The 27,251-nt window shown below is 48.8% G+C and overlaps 1 protein-coding gene across 1 annotated transcript in view; it reads right to left on the bottom strand.

Moving 5' to 3' along the window:
* The window catches only part of PTK7 (protein tyrosine kinase 7 (inactive)), a 428,597-nt gene that overhangs the window by 80,399 nt on the left and 320,947 nt on the right, over positions 1-27,251 (bottom strand). The window contains exons 15-18 of the mRNA XM_078647273.1: positions 18,959-19,114; positions 18,250-18,482; positions 14,465-14,545; positions 3,560-3,711 (exon numbers count right to left, since the gene is read on the bottom strand). Coding sequence (XP_078503399.1) covers positions 3,560-3,711; positions 14,465-14,545; positions 18,250-18,482; positions 18,959-19,114 — 622 coding nt within the window. The remainder of the gene's footprint in view (positions 1-3,559; positions 3,712-14,464; positions 14,546-18,249; positions 18,483-18,958; positions 19,115-27,251) is intronic.

The raw sequence follows: 27,251 nt of genomic DNA, 5'->3' as shown, positions 1-27,251 counted from the left end.
CTCGGAGACGCAGGTGCTCTAAGTTGATTTTCTGTTCGGCCAACTTTAGTTCAACGTCCATTTTGAGCCGGGCCATTTCCAGCTCGTGTAGTCGGGTTCTTTCTCGTTCCTGGATCTCGTCTGGCGAGAGACCCGTTCTTCGTTCTTCAGGGGCCATGGGGGTTTGTGCTGCGATGTCTTGATCGGGGGTTCCGGCAGCCCCGGTTTCTGCCCAAGATTCCAGGGCCTGCTTAAAGTCATCTTTGGTATTTAGTCCGGTGGTAGCGATACCTAATTCGATACAGAACTGTTTAAGTTCACGATGGCTGTACTCGTCCAATTTCTCCATCTGGAATTTCTCCGTTGATCCGCTGTCTTTAGTTGACATCGTGATTCGCCGTGGGGTGAGCTACTCTCTGTACGGTTTATGCGGTGATTCGGATCCCGTCGCTGGCCACCAATGTTAGACGGACCGGGAGGGTCGGCCGAGGATAAGGGGAGAGGTCTCCGGGGAGAGCCGTCTCCAGTGAATCGTACAGACAAGTAACTCCCCCCCCACAGACGGACACCACACAATGATAAAGTTCAACGATACTTTATAGGCAATTCTTCAAGTACGGTAGAATGGTACAAGGAGGTCTGGACTCAGGGGTCCCCTCTATTCTGGTCTCTGTTTGGGAAAAGGGTAGCGGGACAGTCTTGTTACCAAAGAGATGGAAATAGCTCTCAATCCTCGAGCTCGGTGGTGTAGATGAACGGGCCGCGGCGGAGCCAGCAGGTCCCGTGATGGACGAAGGAAGACGACGGTCCGCGGCAGAGCCAGCAGGTCCCGATGAAGGTGGTGGTTACAAACGGTCCGCGGCCACGCCAGCAGGTCCCGACGACGATGAAGGATAGGGTGGTTCCCAAAGCCGCGGCAGCGCCAGCAGGCAAGACGAGGGTGCACAAGACAGAGCTACGGCAGCGCCAGTAGTCCGTCAAGGATGAGTTCTTCTTTGCGTCTCTCGACTCCAAGATACAACTCCCGTCCGGCTCTGGAGCTGCCCCAGTTATAGGGCTGGTGTGCTTTGATGTCCGGACCCTCGCACTTGGAGGTCGGGAGGTCCGGGATGAGGGGGTTCAGACACCCAGCAGGGGGGTGGAGCCAGCGCCCGGGGAGGCGATGGGCGAGCGGTACTTGGCGGGGGAGAGCCATCGACACCTCTTGCTCCCATTGACTGACCAAGTAGCCCGCTCACCTCCTGGGTGGATGTTGGTGCCGGAATGTCTGAGGCCTGGCCAGGCCCAGGGTTGAGGTCGATCGGGGGCCAGGCGGCCTCGTGGTGGAGTGTCCAAGATGGCGCCCAGGATGGGCGCGCAGGCCGGTAGTGGGTCGGCCTACGCGGTCAACAGGTTCGAGTGTAGGGGTCCCTGCGGGGACGGTGGACGTGTAATGGTGGTGTGTGGTACTTGCGTGGCTGGTTCGGGCCTGGTTGGGCCGGGGGAGAGCGGCCCTTCATGTGGCCTGTCCAACACTAATAAAGGAGAGCTGAAGAGGGTCCCTTGGGATCCCACCCCCCTCACTGGGACCATGCCACTGCCCTTGCAACCTGCATGCCCCTGTGAGGGGAAAAAACGACAAAGTCGACATGGCACCCTGCATGGGTACCATGACAGTCACTAGCTCTGCCTGGCAGCATAGGGAAGTCACTGCTCTAGCAGGCCCCACAGCCCTAAGGCAGGGTTGCACTATACTACAGGCGAGGGCATATCTGCATGAGCAGATATGCCCCTAAAATAGTGGGAAAAAGCAAAAGAAACAAATGATGGACGGAACACTGAACAATGCAAACATTCACCGCCAGTCACAAATATATGGATTTAATCCATCGTCCTTTTGCTAGCCACACCACCCCAGTTTGGACACAGCCATATGCAAGTCAGTCTTGACCCTGATCCTCAAGGGAACAGTCCAGCCAGAACTGCCAAGCCAGGTCTTCCCTGGACCAGAAACAAGTATCCTAAGACCGGTTTCGGGGCATCACCCCTCTTTAGCCAGGCTGGTAGAGTATGTGGTGCCGTTCTGGTACTTACCTGACCTCTGTCCCTTGCTGATGTTTGGCTCTCAAGACTCAGATAGTAAGTTGAACACTTACCTGTATAACCGTAATATTGTTTTCCTCATAGGATAACAATGGTCTGTGTGAAAAAGTTTCTAAGTGTCGATATTTCTAAGTGAAAAGTATTTTTAATTAAAAACGTACTTAACGGATTATGAAGATCTGGTTCTTAAAATAAAGTACAAAGTATAATTTTATAAAATTGGTGTGGATCTCCTTCTTGAGTTGTGCATCCATTACTGATCACTGTTGTGCAATAAATGTCCTACACTCCTCAGTGGTAGGCTTAAGGCTGCTGGCCCACACTACCACTTATAGAGCCCTTTGGGTTTTGCATGGACTCGGTGCACGGTATAATCACCGAGTGGCATACCATATACAGAACCAGACTCCTACAGTATACAGACGGCTGGTGTTTGCAACGAGGCACCTTTCTCTCAGCTCAGTGCAGATGGTCATAGAAGCAGTTAGAAATGTAGAAGGTAAGATAATTGTATTTTAATTTTCAGAATAAATAATAGTCTTGCACACATTAGAACATTACAATAATATCTGTGGAATATAATATTCACAGTACTGTCTGTAGAATATATTACGAGTGACGCTATCCAAGTAGTGTTTCTTTCCCTATGCAAGACACTTTTTGAGATTAATGATTTTTTGGGGGGGGCAAGCAGAGGTGAGGGAGTTGTAGTAAATGGAATTCAATTCAGGTTTTTAAAGTGTTTAAATGCAGGGCCGTTTACAATAAAAACTCTTGTAAAGATAGGGAAAATACTTTTCACACACTCAATATTATCACATATATTTCTACTTTTTTTCTTAGTTTACACATTATTTTGTGAAAAAGGTTTCTTGCCATGGCATCTCTCCAGCTGTTGTTTTCTGGGGTGATCATTTCACATGAATGAGTACCTGGGACAATGCCAATTCTTTCCAGAAAACCCTTCTTCCACAGAAAAGCAATGCTGAAATTTTGACCCAACCACTAGACGCAGGGATATTGACAGCACTTGAATCTATACTAGATTCACGCTTTACAATGTCTTGTGTAGACTCCTAGTCCCCCGTCTCTCACACCTGAATCACATGCCCCCCTCAAGGAAAGGCGAGAGCATCAGTTATGGTCCGTCAACACACTGCCCATCGAAGGGACTGGTACAAACCCCACTGGATGGCCGGAGTAGGCATGGCACATGGATCTCCAGCCACACATTCTAGGACCAGGCCTTTGCCTTGAGCTATAAACCAGCTGCCTTTAACTGCAAGACCCCCTTATGAAATGGCAGCCAAACAGATCTGTTGAGATGTGGAGCATGTCCGTTGGGCCTGCAGTGTCACATTGACTACAGGAAACAAGCAGGCCCGAGGCAGCTTTTATCCCTTTAATATCCATTCTTGCAAACAGCCAAAAGAGAATCTATCTATTTGGTCAGACGCATTCAACACATGGAATGCTGGATCTGATCGCTTTTACTTACCTGTTGTACACATCCTTGCTGAGGCTAAGGGCGGACACCTTGACCTGTCGATGGGCGCTTATCAGACAATTTCTCGCTGCCAAGTCTTTGTGAACAAACCTACTGTTCGACAGGTGTTCCATTCCCAATGCCACCTGGGCACATATGTACACCTAGAATGAAGCGAAAGAGAGTTTGGGGACAGTCAATATCAGCAGGAAGATCTTTCATATAAAACAGTCATCTTGGCATGCAGAGCTGAAGTTATTCTCTTTTTAAGATATGGATCAGCAAATTCTGAGGTACAATCTCGGAAGCATCCTAGGACTGAAACGCTGGAGGCGGTGTCTTTATGGACAGGGTCTGGTCCTACCCCTTAAACTGGACCATCCAGCCTGAATGTGAAGACGCCCTTCGGAGGAGAGACCGACTCTACATTACATGTGTGTTGGCGAGCTCTGCAGGTGGGTATGGCCAGACACTGGGTGAGCTGGCAGAGCTTTGGGCCCTCCCAGTACCAGCTGATTCTCTGGCCTGATGGGTCAGTATAAGGTGCCACCCTGAGCTGGCACAGGAGTGAGGGACACAGCCTCATAGTGACTCCATACCAGGTTAATTACTACAGCTCATTACGGAGATGTATTTGTAGAGCTGTGCGCGTCGCCCATAACGGAATACCTGTAAGCTCCTGAAGTTACCACTGAAAGCACCGGTTTAACCAAGAGAAGCCTCAACAACGGACTCCAGTAAAGTCCAGCAATAAACATTACCATTTGCCCCTCCAGGCACACTGGCACACTCCCACACATGTAGAGCTGTACCCAGTAGGCAATGAATGGTGAGCTGGGCAGGACTCGAGGAGCTGCCCATCACCATTCAATTTGCCACATTTAAAAATGTTCCATTCCATTACAAAAAAAATCAGATAAAGACAAATAAACCTATTGCAACTTAATAACATCTTGCTGCACCTGAACTAATATGAAAAACAAACTATAAATGAAGGACAATTTAGCCAGATAAGCATCAGTCTTAAGGAGGATAGAATGGAGACGGTCCCCTTAGGAATTCAGCAAGCCCAGAGGATGTGGCCTAAAGCGAGGCTTACACAAAGCAACATATGTAAAGGGTTTAAACAGCAGCAACACAACGGAAGAATTGACAATACACCAAGGAAATACAACACCCATTTTTAAAAACAGATTGCATTTCTATGTAATTTTAGACACCAGAATGTAAAATAAGATACAGCATTTACAAGGTACAGTAAATATGCACTTTCTACTTAACAGTGAACAACATTGGCAAATTCAACAAATTTTATACTTGAAAATGTTTAAAAAAAAGCTTTGGTAAGTATCAGTGTGATTATTTTGAATTACCTTAGGCGACCAACTCTGGCAAGGAGCCAGTCAGGGGACCAGCAAGTCTCTCAGAATCAGTTGACTCCTGAAAAGCATTCTTCAGTGATTCTCAGACGATGTATTGCCTCGCTACAGACGGGAAGTGGTCCTGATGCAAGGGATGCAGGATGCTGTGGATGCGATGTGGCCAATGAGGGTCTTCCTGCAGATACTCACTCCATGGCACTGGTGAGGGGGTCCTGGTCACAGGGCTCTATGTCACTTGAAGTCCTCTCCAGCCTGGCAGAAGTACAGTTACCACTGGGCTACTAGTCTCCCGGTATTGCAGACAAAGTGGAATCTTTCCTTGGCCGGTATCTTACCTTATAACGACCAAGTGGCACAGTGTCTTGCAGACTCAGGGCGGCTTCTACGCATTAGGTCATGACCTCCGGTGCTACACAGAGGCGATTGGCGGTAACTTGAAGATCTTGGCCACCAACTCCACCCAGCAGGCTTCTTCAGTTGTTGTGACCCTGTGTTGCGAACATGAGGTCAGCCAGCTGACCCATGGCGTCTCTTGCTCCGGCTGATCTCAGGAGTCAAATTGTACATGAGCAAGACACAGCAGGGACTGTCCCTTCTCTCCTGCCAACCACCAGGGTCAGCAGGTGCAGCCATGTTGGTCTTTGGTGCCGCAGGGAGGGCAGTCCCTTCTCCTTTGCTAGCCGCCAGGGTCAGCAGGTGCAGCCATGTCGGCCTTTGGTGCAGCAGGGCAGTCCTTCAGTCTTCATCTCCAGCCCAACAAAATGAGTTCTGGGTGCCCTTTTTATGCCCAGAAAAAGAGCTCAGGGTAGGATGTGGTCAGTATCCAATGGGCTACTAAGTTTCATTCCTCCTGATGACTACTTCCTGTGAAGTGAGAGATCTATCTATCCCAGAAACCTCCATTCTGCCCGTTCCAACATGGAAGAATCCCTCTATTAGCGTACACACTGCTTAGCTCAGCCCAGAGGTGTGGCTACAAAGAGGGTTACAATTGCTCCTGGAAAACCCATTTGACAACTGGTCTGACCTCTGCTGCTTGTCCCTGACTGTCTGCTAAATCAATAGAGCAGCCCCTCTTCCAAGGGTTTCCTGTTTGCCTTTTAAAGGTGGTTTCTCCTTTGAAGCTTGTTTTTGGGCTAACTGCCAACTCTCCTGCCAGGGACAGGCTTTTTATTTTTTTAAACAGTTTTTATTGTACATTTTACTGCCAGGGACAGGTAACACCTCTTCCCCATGCAAGCTTCTATTGTATCCTTTCCTGGGAGTCGTTCGCATGTCTCTCCAGGTCAGAAGGATGTCGGAGGACACTGCGTGCATGCAACTGTAAACGGTCAATGGATACATTGGGCAACTAAGGTGGCATCTTCTAAAGTTGCACTTTGCCAACCAGTGATAATAAATTAAATTTAACTGTTAAGTCGGATTTAACTCCTTAGCCGCAGCCGCGATTTCGCGGCAGTGCGGCACTTCCGCAAAACGGGTGGGGCCGCGTCGGCTGTTGGGTGTGTGCAGCACTACGAAGGTAGTGCTCGCGACGTCCAACGGCAGCACTTAACGGGTTAATGCAGTGATTCGTTGGATACCTTACAGTACCAATTTAGTAGTCCCAGTTAGAAGTAAGCAGGGCAGAGGTGTCAGCTTGCAACTCTTAACTCGCCAATGGGGCTACCAGCCTTTTCCACAATAAAAACAACAATTTGGAATTTTTACCATTAGAACATTTAAAAGTTCACGTTCCACCTTATAATATACAGCGCCCTGCCTTGGGGCTCGACGGGTCTACCTTAGGGGTTATGTTATGTTCAGTCGATTTGTACGGCACAACTTATCACCCGTGAGGGCATCCAGGGGCTGAAACGGGTACGTGGGCTGGGCAGCGCTCTTAGTTTAACATCCAGGTCTTCAGTTTCTTGCGGAAGTGGAACACCACAGTGGCGGTCCTGATGTCTGTAAGGAGTTCATTCCAGGTCTTGGGGCGATGCAGGAGGAGCAGCGCACTCCTGAATTGCTTCTGCGGTTACAGTGGACATGTGCGAGGACGAGAACGTCTGAGCGTAGCTGTCTGGTTGGATGGTAGAGTTAAAGATGATCTTCGAGGTACACAGGTACGGTGTTGTGGAGGGCTTTGCAGGCGTGGACGAGCAGCTTGAATTGGCATAGTTTCTGGATGAGTAGCCAGTGTTCTGTGAGGTGGGGTGTGATGCCTGTGCTTCTGAGTGCGTTACACGAAGTAAGTTGAACCCAAGGAGAAGTTACTGGGACCTGGGTATTTAGTAGTACAAAGAGAGGGGTCCCAGAACGGATCCAACATAGGAGACCAAGGCTATCTGCTTACAAGCTTGTAAGCCGATAGCCTTGGTCTCCTATGTTGGATTTATTCCCGTTTGCAGAAGACTGCGGTAATTTCGACCGCTCCATGGCAGCCTCATTCATTTACCCTAGCTCTCATGGCAGACGATGAAGCTTGCCCATCACCCTTTCCCGTCCTGATGAAGACCCACCTGTAAGGGACTAGTTACCCTACGCCGTTCTGAGTCGAAACGTAGACAACCATCCCTCGTACCAGCTTCTAACCCTAGCACAAATCGTACTGCTGACTCCAGAAGTTTGGTTGCTTAAAATCTCACGATCATTTGATGTACAAATGTCTGGCTCCCCTTTGAAGCCAGTTGCAAATTATGTTTTGCTTCTAAATAAGTACGTTTGACCTGCATCACGTTCCCTACCTTGCACCACTTCCTACCACTCTTCCCCCCCCCCCGTCCCTTTCCTTGTCATTCGGCACTATTACTTGTCAATTTATACACTCATGTAATGTACCTAAATATGATTTTGAGTACTTTGTGATTAAACAACAGTGTACTCTAAAGCGAACTTAGCTCTCTTGATTCATGTGCTTAAGCTATTTATCTGTCCTCTCGTTCTGGGACCCCTCTCTTTGTGCTTCTGAGTGAGCATGTTTGAGATGCCGCTGTAGAGCGCATCGTGGTAGTCTAGTCTGCTGGTTATGAGGGCCACGGTGACAGTGTGTCTTGTGTACGTGGGGAGTCATTTGAAGAACTTGCTGAGCCGACCTGACCATGCCAGACTCCACCCCTCCTCCGAACACCAACAACGCCAACCGCCTTACCTCCTGGTCCAACGTCAGCGATGACGAGACACGCAAGGTCATGAACTCCATCCACTCAGGATCTCCGACAGACCTGTGCCCACACCACATATTCAACAAGGTAGACGCAGCCATCGCCCCCCAACTAGGGAAGGTCATCAACATCTCCTTCGAAACAGCGACATTCCCGGGAAGCTGGAAGCACGCCGAAATCAACGCCCTCCTCAAGAAGCCCAAGGAAGACCCCAAGGACCTCAAGAGCTTCCGGCCCATCTCCCTGCTCCGGTCCCCGGCGAAGGTCATCGAGAAAATCGTCAACATGCAACTGACCCGCCACCTTGAAGACAACAACATCCTGGACCCGTCCCAATCCGGATTCAGACGAAGCCACAGCACCGAGACTGCCCTCATCGCCGCCACAGACGACATCAGGCACCAATTAGACAACGGCGAAACATCAGCCCTCATCCTCCTGGACCTCTCTGCTGCCTTCGACACGGTCTGCCATTGCACTCTAAAAACACGCCTCCAAGAAGCCGGTATCCCAGAGAAGGCCCTTGACTGGACCACATCCTTCCTCTCCGCCACCTTTCCGATCCGAGACCACCGACATCATCTCCGGCGTCCCCCAGGACTCCTCCCTCAGCCCAACGCTGTTCAACATCTACATAGCCCCCCTCGCACAAGTGGCCCGCCACCACAACCTCAACATCATCTCCTACGCCGACGACAGTCAGCTCATCCTCTCCCTCACCAAAGACCCACGCAGCGCCAAAACCAACCTCCACGAGGGAATGAAGGCCATTGCCGACTGGATGAGGAGCAGCCGGCTGAAACTGAACTCTGACAAGACGGAGGTCCTCATCCTCGGACCCAACCCCTCGGCCTGGCACGACTCCTGGTGGCCGACCACTCTCGGGATAGCACCGACACCCACACAATCTAGGGTTCATCCTCGAGTCCTCCCTCTCCATGTCCAAACAGGTCAACGCCGTCTCCTCCTCCTGCTACAACACCCTCCACACGCTTCGCAGGATCTACAAGTGGATTCCGACCAAAACAAGAACGGAGACACAGGCCCTCGTCAGCAGCAGGCTGGACTACGGCAACGCACTCTACGCCGGAATCCCAGCCAAACACCTACGACGACTACAGCGCATCCAAAATGCCTCCGCCCGACTGATCGTCAACATTCCCCGTCGCAACCACATCATCCCCCACCTGACAAACCTACTCTGACTCCCCGTCAACAAGAGGATCACCTTCAAATTCCTCACCCACGCACACAGAGCACTCCACAACACCGGACCAGCCTACCTGAACAGCAGACTCAGCTTCCACACCCCCACCCGCCAGCCTCGCCCTCGCCGCCGTCCCCCGCATCCAACGAACAACCTCAGGTGGCAGATCCTTCTCCCACCTCGCCGCCAAGACCTGGAACACCCTACCTACCCACCTACGTCAGACCCAAGACCTACTCGCCTTCAGAAGACTCCTCAAGACCTGGCTCTTTGAGCAGTAGCGAAACCCCCCCCCAAAACAAGAAGTGACCAGGCCCTTAGCACCTCTGTAAGTCCCTAGTGAGTGGTACCCCTGGTACCTAGGGCATAGGTACTAGAGGGGCTCCTTGCGGTAAATTTTGTGCCACTCTAAGGAAACCAGCACCAAACTCATGCAGTCTGCCACTCAAACTGTGGGACCAGTCTCGCTGAACCAACATGGGGGTTCCGGTCTCACGATGCTTGGGACATAGGGACACCTTTAGTCCTCTTCTCATTGGGGCGGTCGGGCGCGAAGGTGTCCTGAGGTATCCGGTTTAACCACCGGAGACACTTGCAGTAGAGGTGGGACAGCACAAAGAGGCCACTGTTGGCAAACCTAAGGTGGGCTTAATCTCTGGAGGGCCGGAGGACCATGCTGGCACGGTTGGTCCACTTCGACTCAGGCTAGGAGGCACGGAGCAGTGGTGCTGTCCAGTGCCTGGTTTGAAGCGGTCCGGAGTCCACTCAGTTCTTCTGGGGTGCCTGCATGATGAAGGGGAGCAGCTCCGCTACTCCACAGAAGTTACGGGGTCTTGGGTGAAGGGTTTTGCCACAGCAGCTGCAGGAAGAGTCGTCTTTGCCGCAATCGTCAAGGACAGCAGGGCTGGTGCCAAGTCAGTGGCTGCTCCTCAGTTCTCACAGCTCTTCAGGGTCCATCTTTCAAGTTGGCAGTATCTGATTTCCTGGTGTTCCCCATAATACTAGATTTATGGGCGTTAGGGGAGTGTAGCGTAATAGCCAATGGGTTACTTACCCCTGGGGTCTCTATGCCCCCTATGCGACCTCTTTCTGTGGGAAGTGGGCATAACCCGTTCCCAGAGTTCCTAGTTCTGCCATCACCAACACGCAGATTTAATTTTCATGTCCACATCAGGAGGGCCACCGTAGGGGTGGAACTAACCTGAGGAGGAACACGCCTCTACTACTAATTTTCCCACCAGTCCGCAGTGTTTGCAGGCATGGCACACAGGGCGGTGTGCCATGTTGAGTTTTCACTTTGGGCTACACTCAGGGCCTGCAATGGCAGTCTGTCTCACAAATGTGAGGGGTCGATTAGAGTGGCACAATAGATGCTGCAGCCCTTAGGGACCCTCATTAGTACCCCATGCCCTATGTACCAAGGGTACAAATTTACTAGAGACTTACAGAGGGTGCTAAAGGTATTGCCAATTGGGAAACAACTGCACAGTTTAGGGAAAGAGATCTGGCATTGGGGACCTGGATAGCAGGAACCCAGTGCACTTTTGTCAAAATTGCTTCGAATATCAGGCAAAAAGTAGGGGTGACTGTCCAAAAGGGTCACTTTCCTACACCTTCTCACTGATTTCTCCTTGCTTGCCCCCATTTTTTGAGTGCCTTCTCATTGGTTCTCTCTCATTTTCACTGATTTCTCTTTGCTTCCCCCCCTTTTTGTGTGCCTTTTCCTTGTTTTTCTCTCGTTCTCACTGCTTTCTCCTGCTTTCCCCCAGCTTTTGAGTATCTCCTCCTTGATTTCACTTCTTTCTCCTTGCTTTTTCTCCCGTATTTGCGTAGCCTCCCAACGCAACTCGAGCCCACCACCTCAGTTCTGGAATTCCGAAAGGCCCTCAATACCCTCCCTGGCTGTTCAAAATGAGCCTTCGGTACCTGCAAGCACCTGGATACCCCGTTGGGTGATTAGCCATGCTTTACAAATTGTGATGGATTGATTGAGAAGCTGCATTAGTTGAACAGGATGTGTGCAGAGTTTAGAGCAGCGACTCCTCTGTAAAGATCTTCTGTGAGAACGTCTTCTTGATGACAATCAATGTTAACTGTGTCTTTCATGACAATGAGTGTTTTGGCGGTCACTGGTGGAGGAAGAATTACAAAGCTGCACATAGAAGTCAGTGCTGATGAAGAAGACTACCTCGGAGAAGGAGAATTAACCACTACTTGTGGAGGTGCAGCTAGTAATGATGACTGTGTTGTCATTGCCTCTTTCTGTAGCTCTGTCTGGGAAAGTCTGTCAAGTGGACAGAACAAAGATAGAAAAATCCCCGGCTCCATGGTCAATGGATCTTCCATCAAATGCTCAGAGCTGAACCCTAAGAGTGCCCTGTCAAAAGCAGATATGGCTCCTCTTTCTCAACACCTGGAATGGGAGCTCAAGAAACCGGCTTGGGGGACAGCATTTCCAAGACACAGTAGAAACCCACTTTGAGACTTCACAGAAAAACATGACAATGAAAAAGATTACTGGAAAATGTCAACCAATGACCTGGCATGGGGAGATTATGGCGACCAATGACCTGGCATGGGGAGATTATGGCGACCAATGACCTGGCAAGGGGAGATTTTGGCGACCAATGACCTGGCAAGGGGAGATTATGGCGACCAATGACCTGGCAAGGGGAGATTATGGCGACCAATGACCTGGCAAGGGGAGATTATGGCGACCAATGACCTGGCAAGGGGAGATTATGGCGACCAATGACCTGGCAAGGGGAGATTTTGGCGACCAATGACCTGGCAAGGGGAGATTTTGGCGACCAATGACCTGGCAAGGGGAGATTATGGCGACCAATGACCTGGCAAGGGGAGATTATGGCGACCAATGACCTGGCAAGGGGAGATTATGGCGACCAATGACCTGGCAAGGGGAGATTATGGCGACCAATGACCTGGCAAGGGGAGATTATGGCGACCAATGACCTGGCAAGGGGAGATTTTGGCGACCAATGACCTGGCAAGGGGAGATTATGGCGACCAATGACCTGGCAAGGGGAGATTTTGGCGACCAATGACCTGGCAAGGGGAGATTTTGGCGACCAATGACCTGGCAAGGGGAGATTATGGCGACCAATGACCTGGCAAGGGGAGATTATGGCGACCAATGACCTGGCAAGGGGAGATTATGGCGACCAATGACCTGGCAAGGGGAGATTTTGGCGACCAATGACCTGGCAAGGGGAGATTTTGGCGACCAATGACCTGGCAAGGGGAGATTATGGCGACCAATGACCTGGCAAGGGGAGATTATGGCAACCAATGACCTGGCAAGAAGAATGGAGACCAATGAACTTGCATGGGGCGATTATGGAGACTAATAACATAGCAAGGGGAGATTATAGAGAACAATGATCTGGCAAGGAGAGATTATGGAGACCAATGACCTGGCAAGGGGAGATTATAGAGAACAATGACCTGGCAAGGAGAGATTATGGAGACCAATGACCTGGCAAGGGGAGATTATAGAGAACAATGACCTGGCAAGGGGAGATTATAGAGAACAATGACCTGGCAAGGGGAGATTATGGCGACCAATGACCTGGCAAGGGGAGATTTTGGCGACCAATGACCTGGCAAGGGGAGATTATGGAGACCAATGACCTGGCAAGGGGAGATTATGGAGACCAATGACCTTTCAAGGGGAGTTTATGGCAACCAATGACCTGGCGAGAAGAACAGTGACCTGGCAAGGGGTGATTATGGAGACCAATGACCTTGCAAGGGGAGATTATGGAGACCAATGACCTTGCAAGGGGAGATTATGAGACCAATGACCTGTCAAGGGGAGATTATGGCAACCAATGACCTGGCGAGAAGAATGGTGTCCAATGACCTGGCAAGGGGGGGGGGAGTATGGCGACCAATGACCTGGCAAGGGGAGATTATGGCAACCAATGACCTGGCGAGAAGAATGGTGTCCAATGACCTGGCAAAGGGGGGGGGGGGGGGAGTATGGCGACCAATGACCTGGCAAGGGGAGATTATGGCAACCAATGACCTGGCGAGAAGAATGGTGTCCAATGACCTTGTATAGGTTGCTTATGGAGACCAACAACATGGCAAGGGGTGATTATGGAGAACAATGACCTGGCATGGGGAGATTATGGAGACCAATGACCTGGCAAGGGGAGATTATGGAGACCAATGACCTGGTATGGGGAGACTACGGAGACCAATGACCTTGCAAGGGGAGTTTATGGGGACCAATGACATGGTAAGGGGAGATTATGGAGACCAATGACTGGTACGGGGAGATTATGGAGACCAATGACCTGGCATGGGGAGATTATGGCGACCAATGACCTGTCAAGGGGAGATTATGGAGACCAATGACCTTAAAAGGGGAGATTATGGAGACCAATGACCTGAGATTATGGAGACCAATGACCTGTCAAGGGGAGATTATGGACACCAATGACCTGTCAAGGGGAGATTATGGAGAACAATGACTGGTACGGGGAGATTACGGAGACCAATGACCTGGCATGGGGCGATTATGGCGACCAATGACCTGGCAAGGGGAGATATGGCAACCAATAACCTTGCAATTGGAGATTATGGCGACAAATAACCTTGCAAGGGGAGATTATGGCGACAAATAACCTTGCAAGGGGAGATATGGCGACCAATAACCTTGCAAGGGGAGGCGATACATAATGGAACAAGAGTACTGATTAACTGTAAAACACCCCTTCACACAGCACAATATGTTGGCACTGCCCTTCACATGGAAAACACTGTGCCAACCCCTTTTAATAATCACACTTGTCTTCTAATTGTGCCCACCGTGTAGATATGACGAGGCCTCTGCCCGCCACATGATGTAAGGCATTTATAAAATGTATGGTATTGAACGGCCACTTCAAGGCGCAAAGTGAAAGTCCAAGCAGAAGGAAAGTGTGATTATGAAGTGGAGGGGATCACAGAAGCGGGATTGTGCTGCATAAGTACTTGTTGAATATGTGGCTTTTGAAGGAACATTGCACCTCTTCAATGTGACCATTTTAGTTACGGGCTAGGTTTTATGAATCTGGATAGTGGCGACACGTTAGTTAGGATATAGTGGCGATCAAGCCTGAATAAAATAGGCAAATATATCCCAGATATCCTCTAATCCCTTCATCTTGAAACTCACCTTCTGCTTTGTGCTGATTGGCTGTGCTTTCGTCTTCTCATCCTTGCTATGGGATATCCTCAAGTACTGCTTTAGGTCTCCCTGCAATGATAAAGGAGGAACATTCAATAGAGACGCACGCATCTTAGCTCCGCGACTGCAGCTTGCACCCTTTTGAACACAGGTCACTGCTGGGATTTGGGGATGCACATGACTTGCTCCTCTAATGGAAAAAGCATGGAGGGTGTCAAGCTTATTTTATTTGCACCGTTCCTTAAAACCACTGCAGTAATACCAGCAATAAAGCACTGAAAACACAATACTGTGTTACACGTATGCTAAGGTAGACTCTTATATGCTTGGATAACGGCTTTTTTATCTGCTAAAACCAATTAAAATTACTCAAAAAGGTATTGTATTAATTATGCTAGAATGACCATAAAATGAAAATATTAAAAAATAGTTTGCATGTACAAGTAGAGGACACAGTAAGAGTGCAGGAGGCGCCAAATGAGCCCTTACGGGAAGGGGAGGAGGCACAAAGGTTCGGAAGCAGATCGTGCTGTGTGCATAAGCTGAAGGCCAGGGGAAACCTGATTGGAGGCAGCTTCACAAAAAATGAGAAGCAGAAAACCTTGCCTGACTTGGGATCAGTTCCCATGTGCAAGAAGTGCAGGAGTTTAGAAAGTGCTAGAAACAGGGCTTCAGAGTTGGGCAGGTCTTGGCCTGGAGTGGTAACCAGAGACCCTCTCCCAGCGTCCCCGATCCGACCCCATCTGCAAAAGGTGCTGAGAAAACCAGTAGTTCGTGAATGCAAGGTACCAAGAGAGAAAAAATCTTATCAGCGTATTATGCCCTTTGGCCATTTCCTACGCACCAATGGGAGGAATTTTACCACTCGACAGTTCAGCTGTGGTCCGTCTGTGGCGAAGCAGGCCGACGCGGCCTGTCTCCTTGATACATCTTTGGCTAAACGGAGCTTTCAACATTGGTCTTCTTTCCTCAGCAGATTTTCACAGGGCATAGCCAGTGTGGTATGTCCCCAGTGTCAGTGCCACGCAAGCAGCAGATGTTTGTTTAGGATTCTCTCTGTCAAGAGGGTAGATCGGCTAGGCATGGTAGCATCTCCAGACAGTATTTCAAGAATCGCTCTGTGATGGATCTAGGGAAGCCCAGGATGAAGTATTTCTGGGGTGCTGGTGAGGTGTAAGTGTTTAATGATATCCAGGATTGTGCTGTGGCTGAGAATTCCACCTGGTCTTCTACCAAAGAGAGGATTTTAATTGATTTCCACACTGATTTTTATTGAACACAGGGCGGGTGGTTGGTGTTTCCCATAACTGGGACAACCCATTCCTGGCCAGGGGTTCCTCCAAATATACTCTGGCAGGTGATGAGTCCCTCTGTTGGTTTCAGCCACAGGCAGTGGCTAAGAGTCCCAGGAGCCGCTTTCCTGGTTCTGCCCCAGAGGGTGAAAAAAGCCCCTTGCCAGAGACTGCTTTTGGAGGCCACACTCAAGCCTGGTCTGTGCTGACGAAGTGTACTTCGGCAGACAGAAGATGATCCCGTATGCTTTCACTTGTGTGCCGCCTAGGATTCTAGCATCCTACCTCTTTGGAGCTCACTGCCGTACGTTAATGCTGGCATCAGTTTGGCGTTCACCACCTGGAGTGATGGCCCATTTAATTTTATGCTCTTTAGTGACACTGCTATGCCAGGTCTTTCCTTTTTATAGTCTCCCTTTGTTGCACAAAGTTGCCTGCTTTATCCACGATCAGCCCCAGGTATTTGTAGTCTGTAGCAGTCTGAATTTACTTCATTACCATGTTGGGCGATTTGATCGTCACAGTACGTGTTCTGTTGAAATCGACGGTTAATCCGTTTTTTTATCAGAGTATTCCTGTGTTGTGATGAGAAGGCATTGTAAGCCTACCTTAGCATGACTGACAAAAAATATGTTGTAGGTGTACATGAGACTTGACAGCGTCAAACCCCCTAGCCTCGGGCATGGGGGTTGCAGGCGTTAAGTGCCAGGCGGCTATGAACAGATTAAACAAAGTGGGAGCCAGGACGCAACCCTGCTCTAGCCCTTTGCTTGTTGGAATTTGCCTTGAGAGGTGCGTTCTTCCACCTAATTTCAGATATAAAGATATGTTTTTACTGGATACTAAATCTTCCATTCAAGACCCCACATAATCCACAAAGATATGCATTTTCTAAGCGGCAAACAAAGTTTTATGGGAATTAACAAATTCTTATGGCTGTGGTCTTTTTTTAAATTTATACAGACAGGTCTGAAACCCATAAACAAAACATGTATTCATATGCTGACCTCTGGAAAACACCCATGAGAACCTCGTACATAAAGACAGCAATATGGCGCCTTTAAGACGCTGGCTATTTATGTATTATACTAAAACGAGGTACACTATGTAGAAAGTCCAGACGACCCTTATTGACTTACAGTGCTTAATTTAATCATCCCAAATGCTCTCTTTTGTGGTAGTGTGAGCGAGCAGGTAGGATTTTCAGAGGGTATTATTAAGCATTTCTTGAACACAGTCAATAAATGAGACATACTCAAAAAGAAACTCAAGAACAATTTACAAAAACAAGTTATTTTGATATATTTTTTAACACCAAGACCTTTGTTATTGAGTAAATACTTTTCGAATTATCAATTTTTACAGATAAGAAAAAATATCAAACAAATACATTTTTACGTGGTAATGTTTTCCTATGGAGATGGAATCACACTGCAGGCAGGTATCTGCAATTGTATCTCGGGGGTCCTCTTTAGGACTGGAGGTGCTAGGAGGACAAGGTCACAAGATACACCTGCACTTTTGGTTTATAGTTTACTTGATCTGTAGTGTCCTGGTGCAGAGGTGCTGGGCGGGTTGGTAGCCTTGTGTGCTACATCGCAGGCTGCAGAGGGGGACTTGGCGACATGTCCGGGAGCTCCGAACGAGGGGCTCAGTTCTTGAAGGGCTCCTGGGAGCAAGGTGGCATAGTCTGTTTGTGGACCCGGGCTTTGAAGTCCCTGGCCTTGATCTGCAGATTCACTAGTCATCCTGCTGGAGGAGATGAAAACACCTTCCTCCGGAGAACGCACTGGTGAAGTGTGCCATGAACATACCATGACTGGGAGTCTGTGTAAATGCTGGGACAAGTGCTCAAACTACTCTACATTATCCAGAGGTGGGAGGATCAAACCAGATGCCCCCAAAAAATATTACATGGAGCTATTGGTCATTCTTTTGATTGAAGAATTATTGTGGTGAATGCAGGTACCAGGAGCGCACCTTAGCTGGTGGTGGCCCGAATGACCACATCTAAGCACTAAACACAAACCTACTACAGTACAAGAGCAGCCGTACGTATAATACTAAGAGGACCCTCTGCGCTCTCAGCGTGATGTATTTCAAGAGAAGAATCGCAACAATAGACATTAGTTACTGCAGCACGCGATACTATCAACAAAATATCTTTGGGCTTGGGTTCCTTGGCAATTAAAGAAACACAAGAAAGATGGGAGAGCGGCGAGAAACTGTGCTGTTATGTGATCCCTGGCAAGCACTGCCCAAATCTGGTCTGCCCAGATACAGAGTGACATTATTGGAGAAGGCCCATTCCCAGAACAAAACATACAAGTGTATGGCCGGGGAGGAAACAGTCCCACCAGCGAGGGCACTTTTGAACGGCCTAACTCAATCAGTGGGATGCCTCTACTGCAGCAGCAGGGCCTGCGCCCTGGAGTCACAGAGCCAAGACTGAATCGGATAGTCTGAAGGGTGTTACCGTACCAGGTCCACATACTCCAGGATCATGTAGTGCGGTTCCACCTCGCGGCACAGCCCCAGGAGCCTCACCACATTGGCGTGATTCAATTTGCCAAACATTTCAAACTCTCGCCTGAAATCGAGTTGGAGCTGCTCGTCCCGGGCCTGCAGGCTCTTCACAAGCACCACCGTTTCTCCCTCACAGTCCTCAAGTCCCGTAGCTTTGGCCAAGAGAACGTCGCCAAATTCACCCTTTCCTGAAAACGTCAAACAGAACAGTTAATGTAAAATTATTATTAAAAATACAGACGTGAACATCTGGGGGGGACCAGCTCAATTTTCATGCACTCTTTATTAGTGCATGACCTAAATACACTACAAGACCCCATCCCATTCTGATCTTCTGCGACCGGCGCCCTCACACTCGCCACAGCAGACAGCAGCTACTCTTCACACATGGCCGGACACTAGACATTTACAGTTCAAGGGTACAGAATGTTCCCAACGATGGGGCTTCCTACTTCACGCAACCCTTACGCTCTCTAGCTGCCTGGGATTCCTATATCATCGGCCAGTACTATCCGGAATGATATTCTGGTCACACATTACACAGGGAACGCTGCCATCCACACTCAAGCTCGAAAAGAGCAAGTTCCATCTTTGTCTCCCACCATGCACCGGCCTCCTGAAACTCAGGGCAGTTTGCCAGAATGGCGGCGCTGTGTCTACATACCCAAAGTAGTGATCATCTGCAGATTGGAGCGGGGGAAGTGCATTTTATCCCCAGTGCTGTGCCGCTTGCTGGCTGAGGCGCTGGGGCCCAGGTTTGTAAGTGGGACTGCGTCCTGTATTTCAGCAGTGGTCTGTCCATTCTGAAGCAGGGTGCCGCCTGGGAAGCAAAGGGTGCATGTGAAAGGTGGGCTAGGAAGACAACTGAAACAAACCAGCCGTAAATCTGTTCACGAGCAAACGACAACGCTTTACTTTGTAATTCTAATCTTTTTTAAGCTAGAAATAGCATCAGTTTGTACTTAAAACTTCCAATTGCATCACTTTTAAATTAAAGTGTTTCACTGAAGTTACATTAAGTGCAGTGTTTTAAAATGTATGTAGGTAGGCAGGAAGAAACGAACACTGTACACATCTTAAACATTTCCAAATACGACACAAAAAAATTCAATCATACGGGTTAACCCCCTAAATATAAACCCTTAGTCCTACACCTCACGCTATTAACCCTACACACCACCATTTTACCTCTGTGCCCTTACCCATATACACTTGGCATGTACCCCTAACCTAGTAGCCAGTTATACTCTTTCTTATACTGTTAACTCAAAACGCAATGCATTACACGTAACTACTACACTCTACAACCCAAAAAACCTAACTCCTTTACCCTTAAAACATAAACCTCAAACCATTAACCCCATACTTCAAATCCATTCACCCTCTATGCCAACCCCAGTAAACTTACTCGAGCTCACAAACCCATACTCATAAGCTTTAATCCTTGTATGCTAAACCTATAAATCATAACCCTGCACACCAAACGAGTAGCATTATTCCGCAAATCCTTAGCTCCAAACCTGTGAAACCATACCATTAAAGCCTAACCTTATACCTTTAACAGATACAACACACTTTGTTGAACCCCAGATATTTAACGTTAACCCCATGCCCATGATCGGTAATGCCTAACCCTTACCACTATACCCCAAACTTCATATGCCTAACCTCCATCACCACACCCTTAACCACGTACGAACTACACCCTAAACAAAAAATTCAACACCTTTAATCCATTTCAAACTTTCCATTTTATTTAATACATTTTTGCAACAGATACCGGGAAGAGATCCAATGTCTAAGTATTTATTTTTACAACGAATAATGAACGAGTGTCAATTTTAGAAGTGGTGCTTCGGAAGTGTTGAGGAAGTAGCTCTCTCAGCTGATAATCCATGGTGAGATGAACACTGCTCGACAGCACACCAAACTTTTCACTGGCAGATACCTTTCTAAACGAATAGTTTACCTGTCGGTGTAGTTTTGCAGCTTGAAGAATTTTCTGGATTCACTATGTTGTGCATTATTCCGCCATCTAGTGGTTGGGTGTGTAATTGTAGTATTTCTTCTCTTTTTAGGTCTCGGTTAGCATAGCTGCGCACATGCGCAGCCTAGCTGGCGAGATTTAATGACATTGACTAGCGAGGTTAAGCCCGCCCCTCTTCTCCATTGGCTGGCGTCACCGTTCATGCAAAACGGTGGCCAGACAGTGGAGAAGAGGTCCCAGTGACGTTCTTTATTTTTAATCCCCGTCCTTTTCAAAATGGTGGGCGTGTTTTTTATTTTCGTTCTCCCCTTAAGCCCCATCCTTTTCCGATTGGTGGGAGGTTTTGACTGTAGCATGAAAACATGAGACAACACAAGGTTTACACTGACAAGAGCACCGGGCACCTCGGGAGGTGTCGCGGGGCATAGCTCCTTGAAGATACCTTCTATGTAAAGCGCCTTCTATGTGATAATTATAACCCTTTCCGAAGGGGGGGTCTGAGTGGCCTAGCGACATGTCATCAGAAACTGATTCCCTTTCAAAAGAGAACAAGAAATACATGGATGACAATTTTTAACGGGTGCAGGAACAAGGGGCTTTAAACACATGCTGCGGCCGGACACCACGGGTCCCTCCCTCTGGTACCCCCGAGAGGCCCTCGGGGTGACTGCTGGTGCCCTCTGCACCTTCACAGGAGAGCGGGTTACACGGAACATGCACAGTCCTCGGGGAGAAGAGCTTTACAAGGGGGGGCGAGGGATGAGCGTGTGTGTTGAGGGGGGTTGGGGGGTGGGGAGAGAGTAACGGGGGCCAGGGGTGCATTAAATCTTGGATTTAAGCATTAAGTCCCTGCAACCGCCTGCTCCTCTCTGCGATAATAACCTTATTAAACTTCGCTCAAGTGTGCCCGGACACAAAGATCAGGAATAATGAACTTTATAAGCGCTCTGCTCATCGAAGCGCTTTAAGGAGCTTGTGTTTGGGGAAAAGAAAGTGCCCTACTCGAGCGCCTGGTGAAATCGTGAAATCAATTCATACTGATTGGGCTGGGGTAGGGGGGTAATAAGATCCCAGCAGAGCGGGTGGGGGGTTTTGGTCTAACTGGGCCGTAATTGTCTGGGCTAGAAGCTGGAGTGAGTTCCCCGGTGGCTCAATTAAGGGGATTATTGTCCCCCAAAGAGAGAAAGCAGACACCCCCCTCCGCCAAAGACAGTCGCTCCCACCTTTACCACACCACAGTTTGCCTGGGCTCAGCTGAATCCGCCATAAACCGCTATAAAACCCCTTCAGAGGCCAGGGTCTGCGGCCAGTTACCACTTTATAGTCAGGAATGTGGTTTGCACAGAGTGTGTGATACAACTCTACACACACAGACAGGCACACACCCACATGGTCTGACACCGACACTATAAATAGACGCGCGCACACCGACCATAGATACATATACACCGACACAAAGTAACCCCTTTATATTCAGGAGTGTGGTGTACAAAGAGTGAGTGAGGCAACTCTGCACGACACACGACAGACACACAACCGCACTTCACACATTGTTATACACACCGACACATATACATAGACGTGCACACAGACACACATACACTGAAACAGAGTAACCGCTTTCTATCAGGAATGTGGTGTACAAAGAGTGAGAGATACAACAGTGCACACAAAGAGACAAGCACTCACAGACACTACACAGACACACGCGCACCGACACATTCACACCCACAAAAACTAACCGCTTTATATTCAGGAGTGTGCATTAAAAAGGTGTGTGACAACTATGCACGCATTGAGGCAAACACACACCAACACATATACACGCACACACAGGCGCACAGAGACACGCATTCATATAGCACACAGAGTAGCAGGGGCACGAGCATACACACGGGTAGTCTCGTGCGCGCAAATAGACACAGACTAACAGCACACATACAGGCGAGCACACACATAGAAGACAGACGCAAACACACAGACGCGCGTATGCACGCACAAACATACAGACACACGAATAAAGACTCAGAGTGACGCATGCGGACATGCACACATGCGGACACAGACACATACACACACAACACAGACACACACATACGCATATTCGACTACAGGCACACAGAAACACAGACACACAAACGGGCGCAAACACAGATACTCACATACGGACAAACACAGACAAATGCAGACACACAAAATCAACACAGACCTACGCATACAAAAAGAGGCACTCACCTACACACAGGCATATACACACATACCGATACACACAGCATAAACTAGAGAGGTGTGATTCCGCCCCATAAACACACACCTATCCACATCCTTCTCCAGCTCGATACACACATCTCGTTACCCCATGGTACACATTAGTGTCACCTTGGGTTTCTGGTGCAACTAGAGTGACCCACGAGCCGAGGCCTGGCTCTTCCGGGTCACCACAGCCCCAAGGCGGCACCGCCGCAGTCTGGGTTTGTGGAACTCGGCCTTTATTAAAGATCACTAGGTGTAATTCACAGACTGACACTATTCTTTTGAAATCAATTGTCTGTGCCATAACACTCTATACGCGTGTTTAGGTAGTGACTCACATGTCCCTGTGCATGATGCACGCACTGAAAGCAAGGCAGGAATAGAGGTGTGCACCTCCGGACAATCCTGGCGCGCAGGGAGGTTATTTGGGGCTGTAGCTGTCACATAAAAAGTGTCATCTGTGTACATAGGTGGCAGGACGTGTATACCAGACGGGTCACACAAGGACTGTAGCGCTGCGACACCCGTCGCATCGCATAAAGCAGCTAGAGTGACCGAGGAGGCATGTACTTTAGACAACGTGGCAGCGTGTGATGGACGGACAGACAGCCAGACAAGAAGACGTGAGAGCCTCATTTACGAACCCTCGCGTCTGGTGGCACAAGAAGTACTTCCGGTAGTTTTACACTCAGTGAGTTAGGGACAGAGCCGCCTCTCGGATTCAGTCAGTTCTCTGCTCCTTGCAGTGATCCCCGAGGGTCACACCCAGGGACGCAATGATTTAAAACGTTCCTTTTCCTTTAGTGAGACTCCGATGCCTCAGCCTACTTCTTTGAGCTCAGCGCCAAGAAGCCACTTTGGTGCTGAACGAGGCACTACTGTTAGTAATGACACCTGGCCTATGCAGACTCGGAGTCGCGAGCCCCACTGCGGGTGAATTCTCACGCAGCCACGCGTGCACGAACACTCTGACGCACCGTTTGCTGTCACCCGATTCACTTTTTTTTGGTTTCTTCTTTCGGTAAAGTTGTGTAAAGGAATGCGGAGGTCACATAGCGGTCTATGCCACTACTTATCGCTTTTAAGAGCCTGGGCGATGTGTATGGGTGCTCGCCGCATGGCACCCATGTCTGCCATGGGTGCATGCGCTCGAAGCAGTGCCTCTCGGGGTCAGTCACCTTGTGCACAGGACAGGCGGCGACACTTGTGCCTCACCTGCACAGAGCCCTGCCACCGCTGCGCGCCTGTAACTCTCGACCCCCACTGCCTCCCCGGGTGGAAGTGGCGCTTCAGAGACAAGGCCCTGCCCAGGCTGGGATTTCATTGGCCAGCGGCACCTCCACTGCCGTGGCAACTTTGTGCCAGGCACAGGCTGTGCCTGGTGCCAAAAAACTATACGTGGGGGAGAGAAAAAAACAGAGACCGGGGATGAAAAACCACACACTGTGGCGATGAGGGCATCGAAAATCAGTGGCACACAGAAGGACGGGGGTCAGGGAAAATCAGGACTCAAAGTAAGTGGCATGCAGAGAGCCGAAAGTGACAGGGAAAACCAGTGACACGTAGAAAGGCGAGAGGGGCAGGGGAAATCAATGCCACACATGGGCGAGGGGAATGGAAAATCAGTGCAACACAGAGGGGTGATCAGTGACATACAGAGGCTCAAGGGGGGAGGTAAAACCAGTGACATGCAGAGAGGGAGAGGGGGCAGGAACAACCAATGACATGGAGAGGTACACAGAAAATCAGTGACATACAGACAGTCGAGTGGGTAGGAACAATCAGTGAGACCCAAACGGCGACGGGAACTCACTGAATGCCAAAACAGTGACATACAGAAACGGCGAGTAGGGCTGGTATAATAAGTGACATATCGTATTGCTAGGGGAAAAAAGCTCGTTGACAGTACGTTGGCACACCTGGAGACCCCGAGTGACTGCCCCTCCTTGTGATCTGGAGTCAGACACGGCTCTCGGGGCTCACTAGAACCGGTTCCGCACGCGCTGCGTTTAGACCGTCATATTTCCAGCCTGCAGAAAATACATGCAATATGTGTTACGTCTGAAACGCCCTTCACATTCCGTGTCAGCAACAACTTCAGTGACAGTAAGTTTCTGCCCTTCGAGACAGGTCTTCGCACCCTTCCCGCCCCCTCCTCGACACAGTGGTCGGGCCCCGTGCTCTGTGCACGCTTACTGACACCAGGCCCAGCATGCCGCCAGGAGTGACACTGTGTGTGTGGCTCTGTGTGTGTGTGTGTGGCTCTGTGTGTGTGTGTGGATGTGTGTGTGTGGATCTGTGTGTGTGTGTGGATCTGTGTGTGTGTGTGTGTGTGTGTGGATCTGTGTGTGTGTCTGTGTGTGGCTGTGTGTGTGGCCTGTTTTGGCTGTGTGTGTGTGGCTGTGTGTGTGTGTGTGGCTGTGTGTGTGTGTGTGTGTGTGTGTGTGTGTGTGTGTGGCTGTGTGTGTGTGTGGCTGTGTGTGTGTGTGGCTGTGTGTGTGTGTGTGGCTGTGTGTGTGTGTGGGTGCAAATGCAATAGGTCTCGCATTTGCGAGAGATTAAGCTATTGGCATTGTAAATGACAATGCCATTTATTTATCTGTTTTCAAAACCAACAAAAATAAAAATGTTGGCATTTACAATGCCAATAGCTCTAACTTTTGCAAAGGCGAGACCGTTGCACTGTAAATGCTTGTTTGTTGTTGTTGGTGGGCGTCGAAGTAGGATAATTTGGTGCCCTCCTATGACGTTGACAGGCTTCTTCCGGAAGCTCCCACCATTGGTAGCCATCTTCGAATTCTCCCCCCCCCACCCTTCTCCTCCTTATAGTTCTCTTCCTTGGCGGAGGAGGGTGGGTTCGCTAATGAATCTAGAAAATTTGCCAAGCTGGAAAACTACACCGGAAGGTAAGAAACTATTCATTTTGTAGTGTGAATCTTTTGTGGCTTCACTATGCTGTGCATAGACTTTGTAGTGTTTGCTAGTCTTGTGGTGGCTGGATCGAAGATGAACTTAGGTTTGTAAATAGATGCTGTAAGACCTTTTGTCCTACTTGTGCTTTTTTGTTCATTTGAATGTGCACACAGTAATGTTTGGTGAAGGTGTGCACTGAAGACCATGTTGCAGCCGTGCAGATGTCTTGAATTGGAGTGTGAGCAAGAAATGCAATAGTTGCTCCTTTCTTTGTTGAGTGCGCCCGTGGCGCACCTTGTAAGGCTTGTCCTGCTTGCTTGTGGCACAATTGTATGGCTAGGGTTATCCATCTTGCAATTGTGTTTTTGGTTACTGGTCTTCAAAGAAAACGTTTTGCAAAGGATACAAATAACTTTTGTTTTTCTGTATTCCTTAGCTCTTTCAACGTAATAAATGACTGCTCTTCTTGCGTCAAGTGTGTGCAAAGCTTTTTCCGCTTTGTTCTTTGGATCTTGAAAGAAACTTGGTATCTGTATACTCTGATTAATGTGGAATCTTGATACCACCTTTGGAATGAACTGCCGATCTGTTCTCATGACTATCCTGTTACCATGTATTTGGAAGTAGGGTTCCTGTAGTGTTAGTGCCTGTAGTACGCTAATTCTACTTAGGGATGTTATTGCCACTAAAAATGCTTTTTTAATTGTGAGCATTAGTAGCATTGCAATGTGTAGTGGTTCGAAAGGTGTTTTTATCAGTTGTGCTAGAACTATGTTCAGATTCCATGTTCGTGCTTGTTCCATTTTAGGTGGTGCAATCCTTTTTGCTCCTTCTAGGAATCGTTTGACCACCTATGAGGTGAAGAAACTCTTTCCTGTTCCCCTCTTGTATAGGCTACAATTGCTGCTAAGAGTACTTTTAGTGATGTAAAACATAATTTACTTTGTAGTAAATGTGTTAGGTACCCTTAGCACTGTTCTTTCTTTTGTAATCTTCCTGAAAGATGTTTTTTAAGACACCATTGTGTGTATCTTTTCCATTTTACTGTATAACATTTTCTTGTTGTTGGTTTCCTAGCTTCCCTTAGGGCAGCCATTGTGCTTTCTGGTAGTTTGAGATGTGCGAATTCGAAGTCTTCAGGAGGCATGCCGATAGACCTAAGCTTTCTGGTTCTGGATGAAGCACTTCCCGTATGGCATTGTTAGCAAATTTTTCCTTTTTGGAAGTTTGTGCATTGGTCCTTGCCCACTGTGGTGCAATGAGAATCATTGTCATTTTGCTGATCACTTGGTTTAGTAATGGTATTGGGGGGAGGTGGGGGAGGGACAGAGAGTGGGGGGGGGGGAAGAGCGTAGGCAAATATCCCTGCCCAGTCCCTAGGGACTGGTTGCAAGGTCGCCTGGATGCGAAGTTCTGGCATTTTGCATTGTAGGGTGTTGCAAATCGGTCTATTTGTGGTGTCCCCCATTTCTTGAAAATTCTTTGCACTTCTGTTTGATTCAGTTCCCACTCGTGGGATGATGTTGGTTGCCTGCTCAGTCTGTCTGCTTCTATATGGTCTTTCCATGGTAGGTGGTTTGGTAAAATGTCTATTTGTCTTGGGATTGACCATCTCCAAATCTCTTGTGCTGAGTAGAGCTCTTTCTGAAAGGCTTTAAAGGGTGAGAACAGTTTTTAGTTCCAAGATATTGATGTGTTTCACCGCATCCTGTGGTGCCCTCAGTCCCCTTACTTTGAGATTGTCCATGTGTGCTCCCCATCCCACTAGGGATGGGGAAACATCCCATAAAACATTCGCATATTT

The sequence above is a fragment of the Lissotriton helveticus genome, chromosome 6 (genome assembly GCF_964261635.1).
Source record: "Lissotriton helveticus chromosome 6, aLisHel1.1, whole genome shotgun sequence".
Taxonomy (NCBI): domain Eukaryota; kingdom Metazoa; phylum Chordata; class Amphibia; order Caudata; family Salamandridae; genus Lissotriton; species Lissotriton helveticus.
Note: the sequence above shows the minus strand (reverse complement) of the source record. Positions and strands in the feature narration are given on the sequence as shown.